This window comes from Fukomys damarensis, unplaced genomic scaffold (assembly GCF_012274545.1).
Source record: "Fukomys damarensis isolate Sample0158 unplaced genomic scaffold, DMR_v1.0_HiC HiC_scaffold_16, whole genome shotgun sequence".
NCBI lineage: Eukaryota > Metazoa > Chordata > Mammalia > Rodentia > Bathyergidae > Fukomys > Fukomys damarensis.
The window spans coordinates 118,451,587-118,464,790 of NW_022900928.1; the positions used below are offsets into that span (position 1 = coordinate 118,451,587).

Genomic DNA, 13,204 nt, shown 5'->3' on the forward strand with positions numbered 1-13,204 from the left:
AAAAAAAAAAGCAATACAAGAAGGTAGGCCAGAAGCCATCTTCCTGCCATAGCATTTGGTCAGCATGCAGGACAAGCTGAACGCCAGTTTGTGACAAGACTAAAGCCAGGCAAGGTAGAGGGGCAAAGAGAAAAATGAACCTTCCTTCTAATAAAAGAGGCATAAAAATGCATGTGTGGCATCATCATCTACATTGCCATTTACAGATATATTGCAGTGGCTTTTCCACTTTTTTGGGCCATGAGATCTTTGTTTCTTTCACTTTCCTTCTTTCTCCATAACACAGTCTTGTATGAAAGCTCAGTAAACAAAGTAGGTAAATGCAGAATCGTTCTAATTGGAGCTCTCATTTGGCTCTCCTGGATCCCTCAGGTGACGCTGGACACATCTCCGTGTGTCTCTTTATAGGCTGGTTTGAAAACCACTGACTGTGTGTGTGTGTGTGACTGTTACATTGCCTGAAATAATCGCTGTGACCTCAACTATATTGGGCTTAGCTAGAGAAAGCTTCTTTCTTGGGAGAGGTAAAATTTGTTTGAGGAGGGGCCAGAAATAGCCAGAGATGAAAGGGAGAGAAGTCTGAAATGGGGAAACTGGACCACTGAGACGGCTGGGCCAGCATGGTCTGTCTCCTTATGGGGAAGGAGGAGGCTGAGGGAGAAGGGGTGCCACTGGTTGCACTTCTACAATCCATGTTTGAAGTCTGCGTTGTTGTTCTTGTTCACTTGGCTTGGCTCACTCAGCTGACTTCTAGCATACCCTGATCTCTCTGGTGCTGTGGTGTTTAACCTGCTACTATGTCCAGGGTTGGAAATGGGAATTCAGGAGATAAATCCACATATATTACTCTGGGATCTTCATAGCCTTCGAGATGTGAATTCTGTGACCATTTGTATACCTTGACATCTATCTGGATTTATGGACCTTTTGACCAAAGCTCACTATTCATTTGTTTTAAAAGAGAAGTAGGCCTGTAATCTCAGTACTCAGGAGGCTGAGGCAGGAGGATTACTGGAAGTTCAAGGCCAGCCTGGTTTACATAGTTATTTCAAGACTAGCCTGAACTATGTAGCAAGACCTTATCTTAAAAAAAAAAAAAAAAAAAAAAACCCCATCGAAACCCAGCAAACAACAACCAAAAATAAAAGAAAAAAGAAAAAGAAGTAGGGAGGAAGATACTACTCTATTTAAAAACATAAATACTTGTTATCCAAGATACAACATAGAGCAGACCCTCCAGGCGCAGAGGCTGACACCAGTCCCAGAACTATATGCAGAATGCCTTTATTCCCATTCCCACCCTCAGGTTGTGAAGTGCCCGCTGTTTTGTCCGCCTATCTGTTGTCAAATTATGACCCAGGGTCCTATTCCCGATCCTGGTGGGTTGCTTCTCTTGCCCATGCAGGTGAGGCAGGAGGGAGTATGCAGTGGGGAGGCAGCGGGCAGAGGCTCAGGTTGGATGGCTGTTGGCTTCTTCCCTCGCAGACTGCTGAGGATTCAATTCCATCTTTCTTCTACTTTCTCTCCACAGAAACTCAAGCCCATCTTGTGTCCAGCCCTCTCTGCCCTGGTTGTCTACCTGAAGTCTGTCCCATTCCACAGCTTCTCTCACTCAAAAGAGAACTACCACTTCTATGAGATATCATCCTTCTCTGAAAGCAAGGCCAGGAACCTTATCAAGGAGGCTGGTCAGGACCAAAATGGAAGGACAGGGAGGGAAGCGGGTTGGGTGGGCTCACACCTGACGGCCGGAAGGTAAGTTCTAAGAAAGAGGACAAGAGCCAGGGAGAAATGCAGAAGCTAAGAAACTCCTCAGAGCAGGCAAATGGAGAGTTGTGCATAATGGACACAAGGCAGCAGGGGGAGGAAATCTGGTGGGGAGATGGGCTGGAGTGGAGTAGAAGCACAGTGAAGCTTTTTGTAGCCAACCTCAGCTGTCAGGGAAGAGTGAATGAGTGGGCAGGATCTTGGGGTGGAGGAAGTGGAAGTCTCTGCCCCACTTCCATCTCTACCCCTACATCCTTCACAGGCAATGAGTTTGTGCAGCACAATACTTGGCAGTTAAGCCGTGTGTATCCCAGCGGGCTGAGGACAGACTCATCCAACTACAATCCCCAGGAGCTCTGGAATGTGGGCTGCCAGATGGGTGAGGCTGCAGGAATAGGGAGGGGTTTGGGGTGGAAGATAAGCTTTTTAATGGAAGTAGGGCCAGGGAATGCCTTAAAGAGTACTAGGGTGAGAAAGATTCTGTTTATAGAGATGGGCTGGAAGGCCCCAGTGTGAGTTTTCCTTTTGACCCCCAGTGGCTATGAATATGCAGACTGCAGGGCTCGAAATGGACATCTGTGATGGGCTGTTCCACCAGAATGGTGTCTGTGGCTATGTGCTGAAGCCAGATTTCCTGCGTGATGTCCAGAGTTCCTTCCACCCTGAAAGGCCCATCAGTCCTTATAAGGCTCAGATCCTATTAGTCCAGGTATGATGAGAACCTGGGGTGGCTGGGATAGAAATGGGGGAAGAGGTAGCTAGGCCTGACAAGAGTGTGACTGATGGAAAGTTCCTGAGAGGCAGGGTAGCCTAAATAACAGCAGACTGGAGCCAGCTGCCAAGCTTCACATCTACTTCCTAGCTATGTAACATTGGACAAATTCCTTAGCCTTTCTGTACTTGTGTTTACCTGCAAAATGGGGGTAATACTACTGCCTACTTCCCAGAGTTGTGAAGATTGAAGGAATTAAGATCAAATGTCTACAACTCCTGGCACATAGTAAGAGGCTGTGCTGTCATTTGCATTTTTTTTTTTTTTTAATATTGGGGATTGAACTCAGGACCTCGCACTTGCAAGGCAGGCAGAGGAACCACTGAGCTAAGTCCCCAGCCTGCATGCTTACTTTTAAATCTCCTTAATTTGTTGCATATAAAAATTCAGATAAAATATGAAAATATATAATCCATGGAGGATGCTTTGCAAACCAAAAAGTTATAGTGACAGGTCTGTGTCTTCTCCCTTGGGGAGAAAGCCAAATGGGGGCTGAGCTGAGCAGGAACTCATGAGGTTCTGGTCCCCTGGTTGCAGGTGATCAGTGGTCAGCAACTGCCCAAGGTGAACACCAAAGAGAAGTCCATTGTGGACCCCCTGGTCAAAGTGGAAATTTTCGGCATCCATGCAGACACAGCCCGGCAAGAGACCAACTATGTGGAGAACAATGGTGAGACTGGGTAGAGCTGGGAAGGAGGTAGTAGAGCATAACTGTCTCCCCTGTCCTGCCCTCCACTTTGTACGGTTCATGTCAATGCTCACCCCTCTGCTCAGGGGAGGCAATGTGGAACAGCATGAAGAATCCTACCCCCTCATAGGCTCCAATGACTTGGGAAAGCTGTTTACACATTCTGAGCCTGTGTCCTCATCTGTGAAATGCTGATTACCATCTAGATTAAATGAGAACACAGGGAAAGCAACTCAGTATGGGCATTTTAGGAAGACAGTCAGCGACTGTTCTTTTGTTTCCTCTAATCCCACCTCAGGCTTTAATCCATATTGGGGACAGACACTGTCCTTCCGGGTCCTGGTGCCTGAACTCACTATGCTGCGTTTTGTGGTAAAGGATTATGACTGGAAATCCCGAAATGAGTTTATTGGCCAGTTTACTCTGCCATGGACCTGCATGCAACAAGGTGAGATGGTTCTTGGACCTCTGGCCAACACACCACCTCTGGCTGCCTTCCTGACAGTCCTTTTGCCTTTTTCCAGGTTACCGCCACATACACCTGCTTTCCAAGGATGGCATCAGCCTTCATCCAGCTTCCATCTTTGTGTACATCTCCATCCAGGAAGAACTGGAGACTGAATCCTGAGGTGGGTACTTTATTCAAGGGTGGGTGATGGCTTTAGTGAGAAAAATCTGGAAGAATTGCCCCCAAGAAAGCAAATAGTGGTGAAAACTTAAGATTGTGCATTAGCAGGCACAAATTACCTTGCCCTTCCTAATAAGCAAATCTAGGACTTTCACCTTCTCTCTTCCCTTCTCTTGTTTTCACAAGTCTTTTGGTATCTTTCCTGCCCTTCATCTTAGTGTACACTGTGCTGGAATTTCCTTTTCCCATTGCTGTAGGCTCAGTCCTATATTCAGACCCATCATTAACCTCTCCCATCAACTCTGATGTGAAGGCAGATTGCGCCTGGAAGCCTGAGTGACTTGGAACATAGAAACCCACAGAAGTATTATCCTTTCCACTCCTAACTTCCTCAAAGCCCAGAGCCAAGGGAGAAGGATAAATCGAGGATCAAGCTCACCAAAGGTTGGGTTAGGAGACCTAAAACTGTACTGACTCTTCAGAGAATACTGCACAGCCCTCAATCTCCACTGGACTGCTCCTCATCTCCCTGCTGTAAATAGAGCTTTTCTCTCCAAATTGGCTCCTGAATGGTCTGTCATTGTTAGGAGACTAAGGTTTAAGTGGTCCCAGTCCTCTTGGAGTTTCCCTGGAATAGTTTTGGTTTATGGCTCTGTAAGTGTAATTATTAATAACACTTTCTTTAGTGTTGGTCAGAGAGAAGGCAGAGATGGGTCTCTTTCAGACCTATCTTCAAGTGAAGACAAAAGAGACAAGAGAGGAACAGAGGTCTAAGAAGGGACAGGGCATATCAAGATGACAACCTGGAAAAGTTAAGACAAGGAGCTGGACGAATCCATAAGCTGGTAGTCTTTCTCCATTTAGCATGCTTTATGGAGCATTAGGCACAATAGCACATGCAGTTAGATACAAACTTATTTAAAGATGCTGCAAGAAAACAGAACTTGATTCAGTAAGAAGAAAAGGGAAGACAGAGTGGATAAAATCCAGACCTTATTATATACAGGGACTCTTGAGTGATGGTGAAGAAACTAGAAATTCAAAGATTAAAAATATAGTGCACTTCAAGAAGAAATCAATGTTTTGGCCCGTATCTCTCTTTTATATAGCCACTAATTTCAAAGTACTATGACCAGAGTCCCAGGAGGGGTCATAGTCGAAATGGCAGCTCAAAGCCAGTCCTTCCTTAGGCCCTGAGAACCTCAAACTACTTCTGATCCTCATCTTTGGCCACAGCTCCTGTCTGGGAGGTGGGCTAGGCTCAGCCCTCAGGTCCAGTGGAGGGAGTGGCAGGAGCAGGAGGGCTGGAGTCCTCCAGCTTCACATCATGCAGATGCACAGTGGGGGTGGTAGGGTCTTTGCCCACGCTCTGGTGTGGATCAGCCTGGTCAGGGTGGTGCCTACGCACATGCTTGACCACCTGGAACTTCTGCTTGGCCTTGTAGCTGCAGAGGCGGCAGAAGAAGGGGTGACGATCGGTGTGGGTGAGGGCATGATGGCGCAGACCGGCAGCCCAGCGAAAAGCACGGTGGCACACGTTGCACACATAAGGTTTGGCTTCACTGTGCTTGCGAAGGTGGGTGCGCAGCAGGAAGCGTGTTTTGAAGGCCTTTCCACACTGCTCACACATGAAAGCCCGTGCTTCTCTATGTCGTGTCTCCCGGTGCACACGCAGTGCATCAGCCCGGTTGGTGCAATACTCACACTCAGGACACTGGTATGGCTTCAGTCCTATAGAAAAGGGGATAAATTATCACTATGGTGGCGTAAAATAAAGTTCGGTGGGCCATAAGGACATTGTGATACTGGGATATAAAGAACACAGGCAGAAGCTATATAATGACCATGTCTTTGGAATGTTCTGGTCCTGTGTGGTACTCTGTGTCCTTCTCTCAACACAGCCCTCGTTTGTGTAGGTGCCCCATGGGTGCTAATGAATAAGTGACCTCTAACCAACTGCTACCTGACAGTAATGAGTACTCAAATATGATAGGGTTATTGAATGGGAAATTCCAACCCTCTTTTGATCATGGGATATTCAGATTTAGGAATTCATTTAACTTCTTGCTCAACTCAAAAAGTAAAAGAATGCTTAAGAGAGAAATAGTAAAGATGAAAGGAGCAGCATTCATAGAAGCAGATGACCTTGAAATGCTCCTGATCAGTTCTACATATGGGTAAGCATATGCAATAATCACAGGCACATAATCATTAACCCTTTTCAGAGAAGCTCTGGTTTGTAGATTCCTTACTCAAGATCGGACAAGGATAAATTAGAACAGGAGAAATTTCCACTTTCTGCTCTGTACTTAAATGAGTATAGGAACCAGGTAGACCTGATCTCACTGAAGTTTGAATTGGGGTTCTCAATGGGGGGGGAACAACCCTGTACCACAAACACCTGGGAAGCTTTTGCAATGTACACGTGCTCTCTGGTTTATCCTCCTGTTTCTGACAGCTATTTAGTGAGTTGGGAGAAGAATATGATACATACTTTTTCAGCCTACCCTTGTTGCTCTGAGTCTGAGTCAGGACACATATCACTTTACTGAGGTCAGGCTTACCAGAGAACAGGGTAATACTTTAGGCCTGTCAAAACCCAGACTCACCTGTGTGCTTGGTCATGTGGTACTTGAGCTGGTTGACCCATTTGCACTTGTAACCACACTCAGGGCACAGGTACTTCCGTTCCTCCTTATGGATCCGCATGTGGTACTAACGAGAAAAACAAAAAGCAGAACATGTATATCCTGTGGTATTCACTGGATGGGGAAATAGGGATAAGCAGGCAAATAAAATGCTGGCAGATAACCTTGTTCCCAGCTCACATCCTATCTAAATTTAAGGTACCAAATGGGTTCTCCAGGATGGCCACTTTACCTAACCCATTCAGCTTCCTCCTAGGTCTGCCCTATCTCAGCTCTGCCACTTATTAGCTGTGTCCTTGGGTTAGCTAACCTTGAATTCTCAGTAATCTGTAAAATGGGGAACAGTAAAAGTATCCATGTCTCTTATCTTTAAAAGAATTAAAATTACAGTGCTGGGTATACAGTAAGTACTCAATAAATGTTAGCTGTTATTATCCAGATTACTCCAGAATTAAATGCCTTTATCACACTGGAAGCATGTAATACCGAATTTTATCTTTACAACTCTCTTAAATTGGTAAGTATTATCCCCTTCTTATAGGTGAGGGATCTGAGCCATAAAGAAGTCAAGGAACTCATCCAAAGTCACAGAACTAGTATTTGGAAGAGTTGGGATTAGAAGACCCAGAGCCTACACTTGCTCCATTCTTGGCCCCAGGGCCCTTGACCTTACCTTGAGGCGAGAGGGGTCAGCGCAGGCATAGGGGCAGAGATGACAGCGGTAAGGTTTTTCTCCTGTGTGGATGCGGCTGTGCCAAGTGATTTTCTGCCGGTTCTTGGTGCTGTAAGCACAATCAGTACATTTATAGAGTCGGGTGCCCCCATGCCCTTTCACATGGTGATCTAGCACCAGCTGATGGCGACATGCAAAGTCACAAAAGGGACAGTGCAGAGGGGGCTGGCCAGTGTTCCCATCCCCATCTGAAGCCGCTGTTCCTGAAGTCGCCTCATGCTGCTCCAGGTAGTGCTTCACCAGGCCCACCCGCTCCCGGGCAGCAAAGTCACACAGCTGGCAGCGGTGGCTGAAATGCTGCTGCCTGCGATGCTCATCCAGTGCGGGCCGGCTAGGGAAGGCCTCCTGGCAAGCCCCACACTCCAGCCGTGGGTGCTGTTTACGGGTGTGTCCTCGAAGACTGGCAGGGCTGGGGCACAGCAGCCCACAGTGGGAGCACTGCAGGGGGCCTTCAGCAGCCTCAGCAGGGGAGCCAGGGGCAGCATGGGTGGGCTCAGGGTGTCGGCGCAGGGCATGCTGCTTCAGTGCTGTCTCTGAGCTGAACTGAGCCTCACACTGGGAGCAGGCAAAGGCTGGAGTGCCCTGGTGGCAGCTGTTGACATGGCGAGTGATGTCATGGCGAAGATAGCCACTGTAGTCACAGAGTGGACAAAAGTGAGTGGGTGTCTTATCATGTACTCTTAATCGGTGCAAGCGCAGTTTTGAGTTGGTACCAAATGTCTGAGAGCAGGAGCTGCAGGGGATGCGGCCAACACCTGTATGTCGTGACTGGTGGGCCTCCAACCGATACCGCCTGGTGGTAGAAAAGTCACAGAAAGGACACTGATGAGGCTTCACTCCCTCATGCTTGAGCCGCCGGTGCTGCTGCAGGCATCGGCTCTGTTTACAAGTGAAGCCACAGTCCCCGCACTGAAGTGGGGGCCGGGGGCCTCGGGCTGGGGCTGCAGCAGGGTGCTTCCGCTTCTGGTGGAGCCTCAGGGCAGCAGCAGTGGGAGCGATGAATGAACAGAGGCCACAGTGCAGCTCTCCAGTCTGCCCAAGGGGACATCCCTGGGTCTGGTGAGTCCTTAGGGCTCGTTCCTGCTGGCAACTGAAGGGGCACATGTGGCAGGAAAAGAGGGCCACCTTTTGCTTCTGAGCTGAAGCTGTGACCCCATCACCAGGACTGGGCTCTGTACTCCCACTCCTATTACTCAGGGGTGCACAGTTTCCATTGCTCAGGTGGGTGCCTCGCTTTCCTCCCTGGCTACGTCCTCCCCGGCAGCCTTCAGCCACATGAGAGGTAATAGAGGAGAGCCGGGAACATAGGAATGTGCAAGAGTTGCAGTGAAACTTGCCATGCTCAAAGTGGAACTTCTCAGGGGTCTCTGTGGGTGAGCAGTTTCCTGTAGAAGGGACTGGGAAGTCGGAGGGTGTGATGAGAGGCTCCACTCCTTCTTCTGGCTCCCTGGGAAGCTTGGGAAGAGCCTCTTTTGGAAGCAGTAGCTCTTCTTCTAATGGTACAGGTGAGGGATTCCTGCCTTCAGTATCCTCTGAGGCCTGGGTGTCTGGAAGATGAGGATGCACAGGGATGGGAGAATCTGGTCTTGGTAAGCCCTTCTTCTTTTTGAGCAGAACTGGGCACTTCTTCAGCAGGTGGGTGCTGAGGCCACGTTGTTGCTTAAAGCTAGCCCCACACTCAGGGCACACCAAGGGCTCTCGGCGGCCCTGGCATCCTGTCCTGGAGTGCAGATTCAGGGCCTTCTCCCGGCGAGTGATAAAAGGGCAGTGTGGACAGCGGAAGGCTTGTCCTCCCTGGATCACTACCATCTGTACCCGTCCTTCCAGCACCAATGCTTCTGCTTGTTCTTTGTCCTGCCTCCTTAGAGCCTTGAGTAATGACTCTGACTCAGGAAACTGAGGCAAGGGTACCATCTCAGCAGGTGGAGTTGCCTTGAAGTTTTCTACCCAGCTGTTAGGGGCATCCTCTGAAGATGGAAGAGTTCTAGGGGGCTCAGGGACTGGTTTCTCCAGAACGGGTGATTCTTCAGCACCCAAGCCAACAGTCCCAACACCTTCGAAGCTGGACGCTGCTGGCCCTTCTCGGCCATCTGGCCCTTCCACTTCCAGAGGCCCAGAGGAATCCAGTGGCTTGAACCCCACAGGGGCTGTTTCATTAAGGTCCTCAAGGGGTGGCTCAGGTACAGGTTCCAGCTCCACTCCCAGGGCCTCTAAGTGTAATGTGCAGCTGCCCTCCTCCATTTCCACTGGGCTGGGACTGCCAACCAGGTCAACACCATGGAGAGCCTCACTGCCATTCTGTCTCCTGGTGCTGCCCTCCTCACTTATCTCTGGCAGAGCCTGGTTCAAGCTGGGATCCACCACAGTCCCAGGTTCATGGCTTGGGCCCTCAGGCTGGACGGACAGCTGGTTGGAGGGCTCTGAGTCTGGTGGGGGTGCCAAGCACTGTCTGGTCCCCTCTGGCCCTTGGCTGGCATCATGGAGCTGCCAGACCTGGTCCCCAGGCACATAGCCATGGGCCTTACGCTTGTGGAAGAAGAGAGTGGTGTTGCTAAAGGTGCGATAGTCACAGAGGGCACAGTGGAACTCACGGAGACGGGTGTGCTTGCAGTTCTCATGGCTCAACAGGGCCTGCTTGTGACGGCTCTGGTAGCTGCAGTAGCGGCAAGGGTAGAGTGGGGCTGGTGTGCCAGGGTGGTGCTGGGAAGCCATGTGTTTTTGTAGCTCATACTTCCGCTTGCAGGCAAAGGCACATACCTCACACATCAGGGACTTGCCCTGGTGTCGCAGCTTATGGCTGCTCAGCTGGTCGGCCCGATGGCAGCGATAAGAGCACTGGTTGCACTGGTATCTGGTAGGGAAGGAGAGAGGGAGGCAATCACAATAATAAATCCAACAGCTAACAGTCACTGAATAAATATGGGCCAGGCTCTACACTGATGCATCATTTAATTTAACTAAACTTTCTACGACCTTATGAAATAGGCATTTGTATTTATAGTTGAAACCAAGGCACATAATTAATAACCTGCCAAGAAAGATGGTTCCAAAAGAAGTTGAGGGGGAGACAGCCTAGCTTCAGGGCCAGCATTTTAACCTCTACTCTATGTTGCTTCCTAAAGAAGCATCACTCATTCTGGAATGCTAAGGAGGTGATAAGTCTAATATCCCCAGGGCAGGTTTCTGTGCCTAGTTTCCATTCTCCAGTAGAGGCATGAAAGCTGTAGAGAAACACCCTAGGCCCCTGTACCCACAGGTCAGAGAACTTGCCTGGAATTGGAGTAAAGATTCTATCCACATTCCTAACCAGACTCTGAATTCAAGTGACACCTTAGTCTCTGGGTCTACCTTCAAGGTCTGTATTCCCTCCCTTTGCCCAGATTGCTCTCAACACAACGAGTGAGCCCACAGACCCAGAGGCCAGCTGTAGGCAATGAAGTTGAGTGTGTTAGGGCCTGAAGTTGGCTCCAAGAGTCTAATATGACAGAAGGATCTTGAGATAAGGATGCAGGCATGTGTGAGCTCGTACCTGAGGTCACCTGTATGTTTTCTCATGTGCACACTGAGGTAGTGCTTCCACTTGGTAACATAACCACATTCGGTGCACATGTAATCCTTGGTGTTGGAATGGGTCAGCATGTGCTTGGACAGGTAGCTCACATCTCGGCAGGTAAAGTCACATAACTCACACTTGTGAGGCTTCTCACCTTACATGGGGGTGGAATGAGAGAGGAAAGGACACAGGTCAGACAAAAATCCATTGAGCGGCCAGAGCATTTCTTCCAGCAAGGTAGTCCTGATGTAAGACAGGAACAAAATCTTCATGGGCTGAGATGTGGAAAACTTCAAAATAAAGTTCTTCATAGCCCTCTCAGATAACCATTCCCCCACCTGCTACACTAATAAAGAGAGGAAGAAAGTACTCACTGAGCTTTTAAGAACTAGCTTCTAAGTACATTCTTGATTGGATATACAGCTTGCTAGCTCTAATGGTTAACTGATCAATTTCACCCAATTTTTTCCATTTTTCTAGAACACAGAAAAATTAAGCAACCAAACACGGTGGTTAAGAACTTTGACTCTGGATTCCATTATAGTAGTAAGAGTTACGTGATGCTGATACCTTTCTGAGTACTTCATAAAAATGCCTCCTTTCACTCTTTTTTTTCTTTTCTTTTTATTTTTTTTGGTACCAGGGATCGAACTCGGATCTTTGAACTTGCAAGGCAGGTGGCGGAACCATTGAGCTAAATCCCTGGCCCCCTCCTTTCACTCTTATGAAGCAGGTACTATCATCATCCTCATTTTATAGACAAGGAAACAGGTACAAAGAAATTGATTGAGTGCTGGCTCATACCTGTTAGCTTTGGGCAACAGAAAAATATCAAACTCACATGGTTGGTATGAATATTAAATGAGATATCCTAAAGTTGTCAGTGATGCTCAGTTCAAACTCAATGATGAGTTGTCCAAGTAGTTGTCGAGACTTGGCACTAACTCTGGGAGGCTGTGGCAGGAAGGCTGCAAATTTGAGACCAGCCTGGACAACTCAGTGAAACTCTGTCTCTAAATAAAAAAGTTTTTAAAAAGGCTGAGTATATAGCTCAGTGTAAAGCCCTAGATTCAATCCCCAGTACCACAAAATGAAATAAAACAAAACAATCAAACAACAAAATATACCCAGCTCTAAAAAGTTGGGGGCCGTGTTCCTTCAGGATTCCTCCCTGCCTACCCAGTGCTCTTCTCTGTGGTAAAAGGCAAGCAACATGGTACTCTAGTTCTGATTAGCTGTGTGATCTCAGAGTAAGTCTAAATTTAACTTATCCAAGTTTGTTATTTCTTGTGTTTCCCAGACTTGTAAGACTGTCATGGGTTAAAAAAATATACAAATGAAAACTGTTTAAACTGTTTAGACAGATACAAGGTATTAGGTATTAGGAAAGGCCTCAAAAAATGAGACTCTGACTAAATCATGTACAAAAATAAATAGTTCAACAGGAACAATGGTTTTGCCCAAAACTGTCTAAAAGTTATTATCCCAAATGAGTTCTGATGGAAATTTTTAAATGTCCTATCAATCCACCGATGTTTATACAGATCACAAAGAGGATGATGCTATAGCAGGAAGTCTGATTTCATTGTTACCTAAAACCTCAGTGATGCTGACAACCAATTAAGAATCTGGTTTTTTGTTTTGTTTTTTGTTGGTTTTTTGAGACAGGGTCTCACTATGTAGTTGAGATTGACCTAGAACTCACTATATAGCCCAGGCTGGTCTCGAACTTACAGTGATCCTCCTGCCTCAGTCTCCCGAGTGTTGGGATTACAGGTGTACGCCACCATGCCTGGCCCAATTAAGAATCTGAAGCATGGGCCAGAGATGTAACTTAGTGGTGCTGTGCCTGCCTGAGAAGCACAATGTTCCTGAGTTTGATCCCTGGTACCAGGAAAAAAAAAATCTGAAGCGTGATGGCACATGGATACAATCCTGCTACTCCTGAGTTGAGGCAGGAGGATCAAAAGCTTTAAGCCAGCCCAGGCAACACAGTGAGATCCTGTCTCAAAAAAAGAAAAAAATTACCATGCAGGAGGATCAAAAGCTTGAAGCCAGCCTGGGCAACTTAGTGACATCCTGTCTCAAAAAAGGAAAAAAATCACCATGCACTAAACTGAAATTAAAATGGATCAAAGATCTAAATATTAAAATAGAAACATTAAACCTGCTGGAAGAGAGATTAGATAGAACTCTTGATGACACTGGCATAGGAAAAGACTTCATGAACAAAACCTCAGATGCATGTGAACTAGCACAAAGAACAACTGGGATCTCATTTTATTAAAAAGCTTCTGCACAGCCAGGGATTTAGCTCAGTGGTGCCACTGCCTGCCTTGCAAGCACATAAGGTCCCAAGTTTGATTCCTAGTATAAAAAAAAAAAAAAAAAAAAAAAAAAAAAAAAAAAAAAACC

General features: G+C 47.3%; 2 protein-coding genes across 22 annotated transcripts in view; one reads left to right on the plus strand and one right to left on the minus strand.

Annotated features, from left to right (window-relative positions):
- Nucleotides 1-4,761, plus strand: part of Plcd4 (phospholipase C delta 4) — a 25,522-nt gene extending 20,761 nt beyond the window's left edge. For 4 of the 11 annotated variants that reach the window (XM_033764635.1, XM_019205674.2, XM_033764641.1 and 1 more), the window contains 7 exons: nt 1,532-1,688; nt 2,030-2,146; nt 2,304-2,476; nt 3,077-3,209; nt 3,526-3,675; nt 3,752-3,856; nt 4,113-4,756. In XM_033764635.1, coding sequence (XP_033620526.1) covers nt 1,532-1,688; nt 2,030-2,146; nt 2,304-2,476; nt 3,077-3,209; nt 3,526-3,675; nt 3,752-3,855 — 834 coding nt within the window. In that variant the 3' untranslated portion in view covers nt 3,856; nt 4,113-4,756. Of the gene's footprint in view, nt 1-1,531; nt 1,689-2,029; nt 2,147-2,303; nt 2,477-3,076; nt 3,210-3,525; nt 3,676-3,751; nt 3,857-4,073 lie in introns of all 11 variants that reach the window. The other 7 variants (XM_033764642.1, XM_033764643.1, XM_019205675.2 and 4 more) reach the window with 6 other exon arrangements.
- The window catches only part of Znf142 (zinc finger protein 142), a 21,164-nt gene continuing 12,663 nt past the window's right edge, over nt 4,704-13,204 (minus strand). For all 11 annotated transcript variants that reach the window (XM_010611901.3, XM_010611900.3, XM_010611898.3 and 8 more), the window contains 4 exons: nt 10,766-10,943; nt 7,177-10,087; nt 6,465-6,570; nt 4,704-5,586 (listed from right to left, as the gene is read on the minus strand). In XM_010611901.3, the coding sequence (XP_010610203.1) occupies nt 5,117-5,586; nt 6,465-6,570; nt 7,177-10,087; nt 10,766-10,943 (3,665 nt within the window). In that variant the 3' untranslated portion in view covers nt 4,704-5,116. The remainder of the gene's footprint in view (nt 5,587-6,464; nt 6,571-7,176; nt 10,088-10,765; nt 10,944-13,204) is intronic.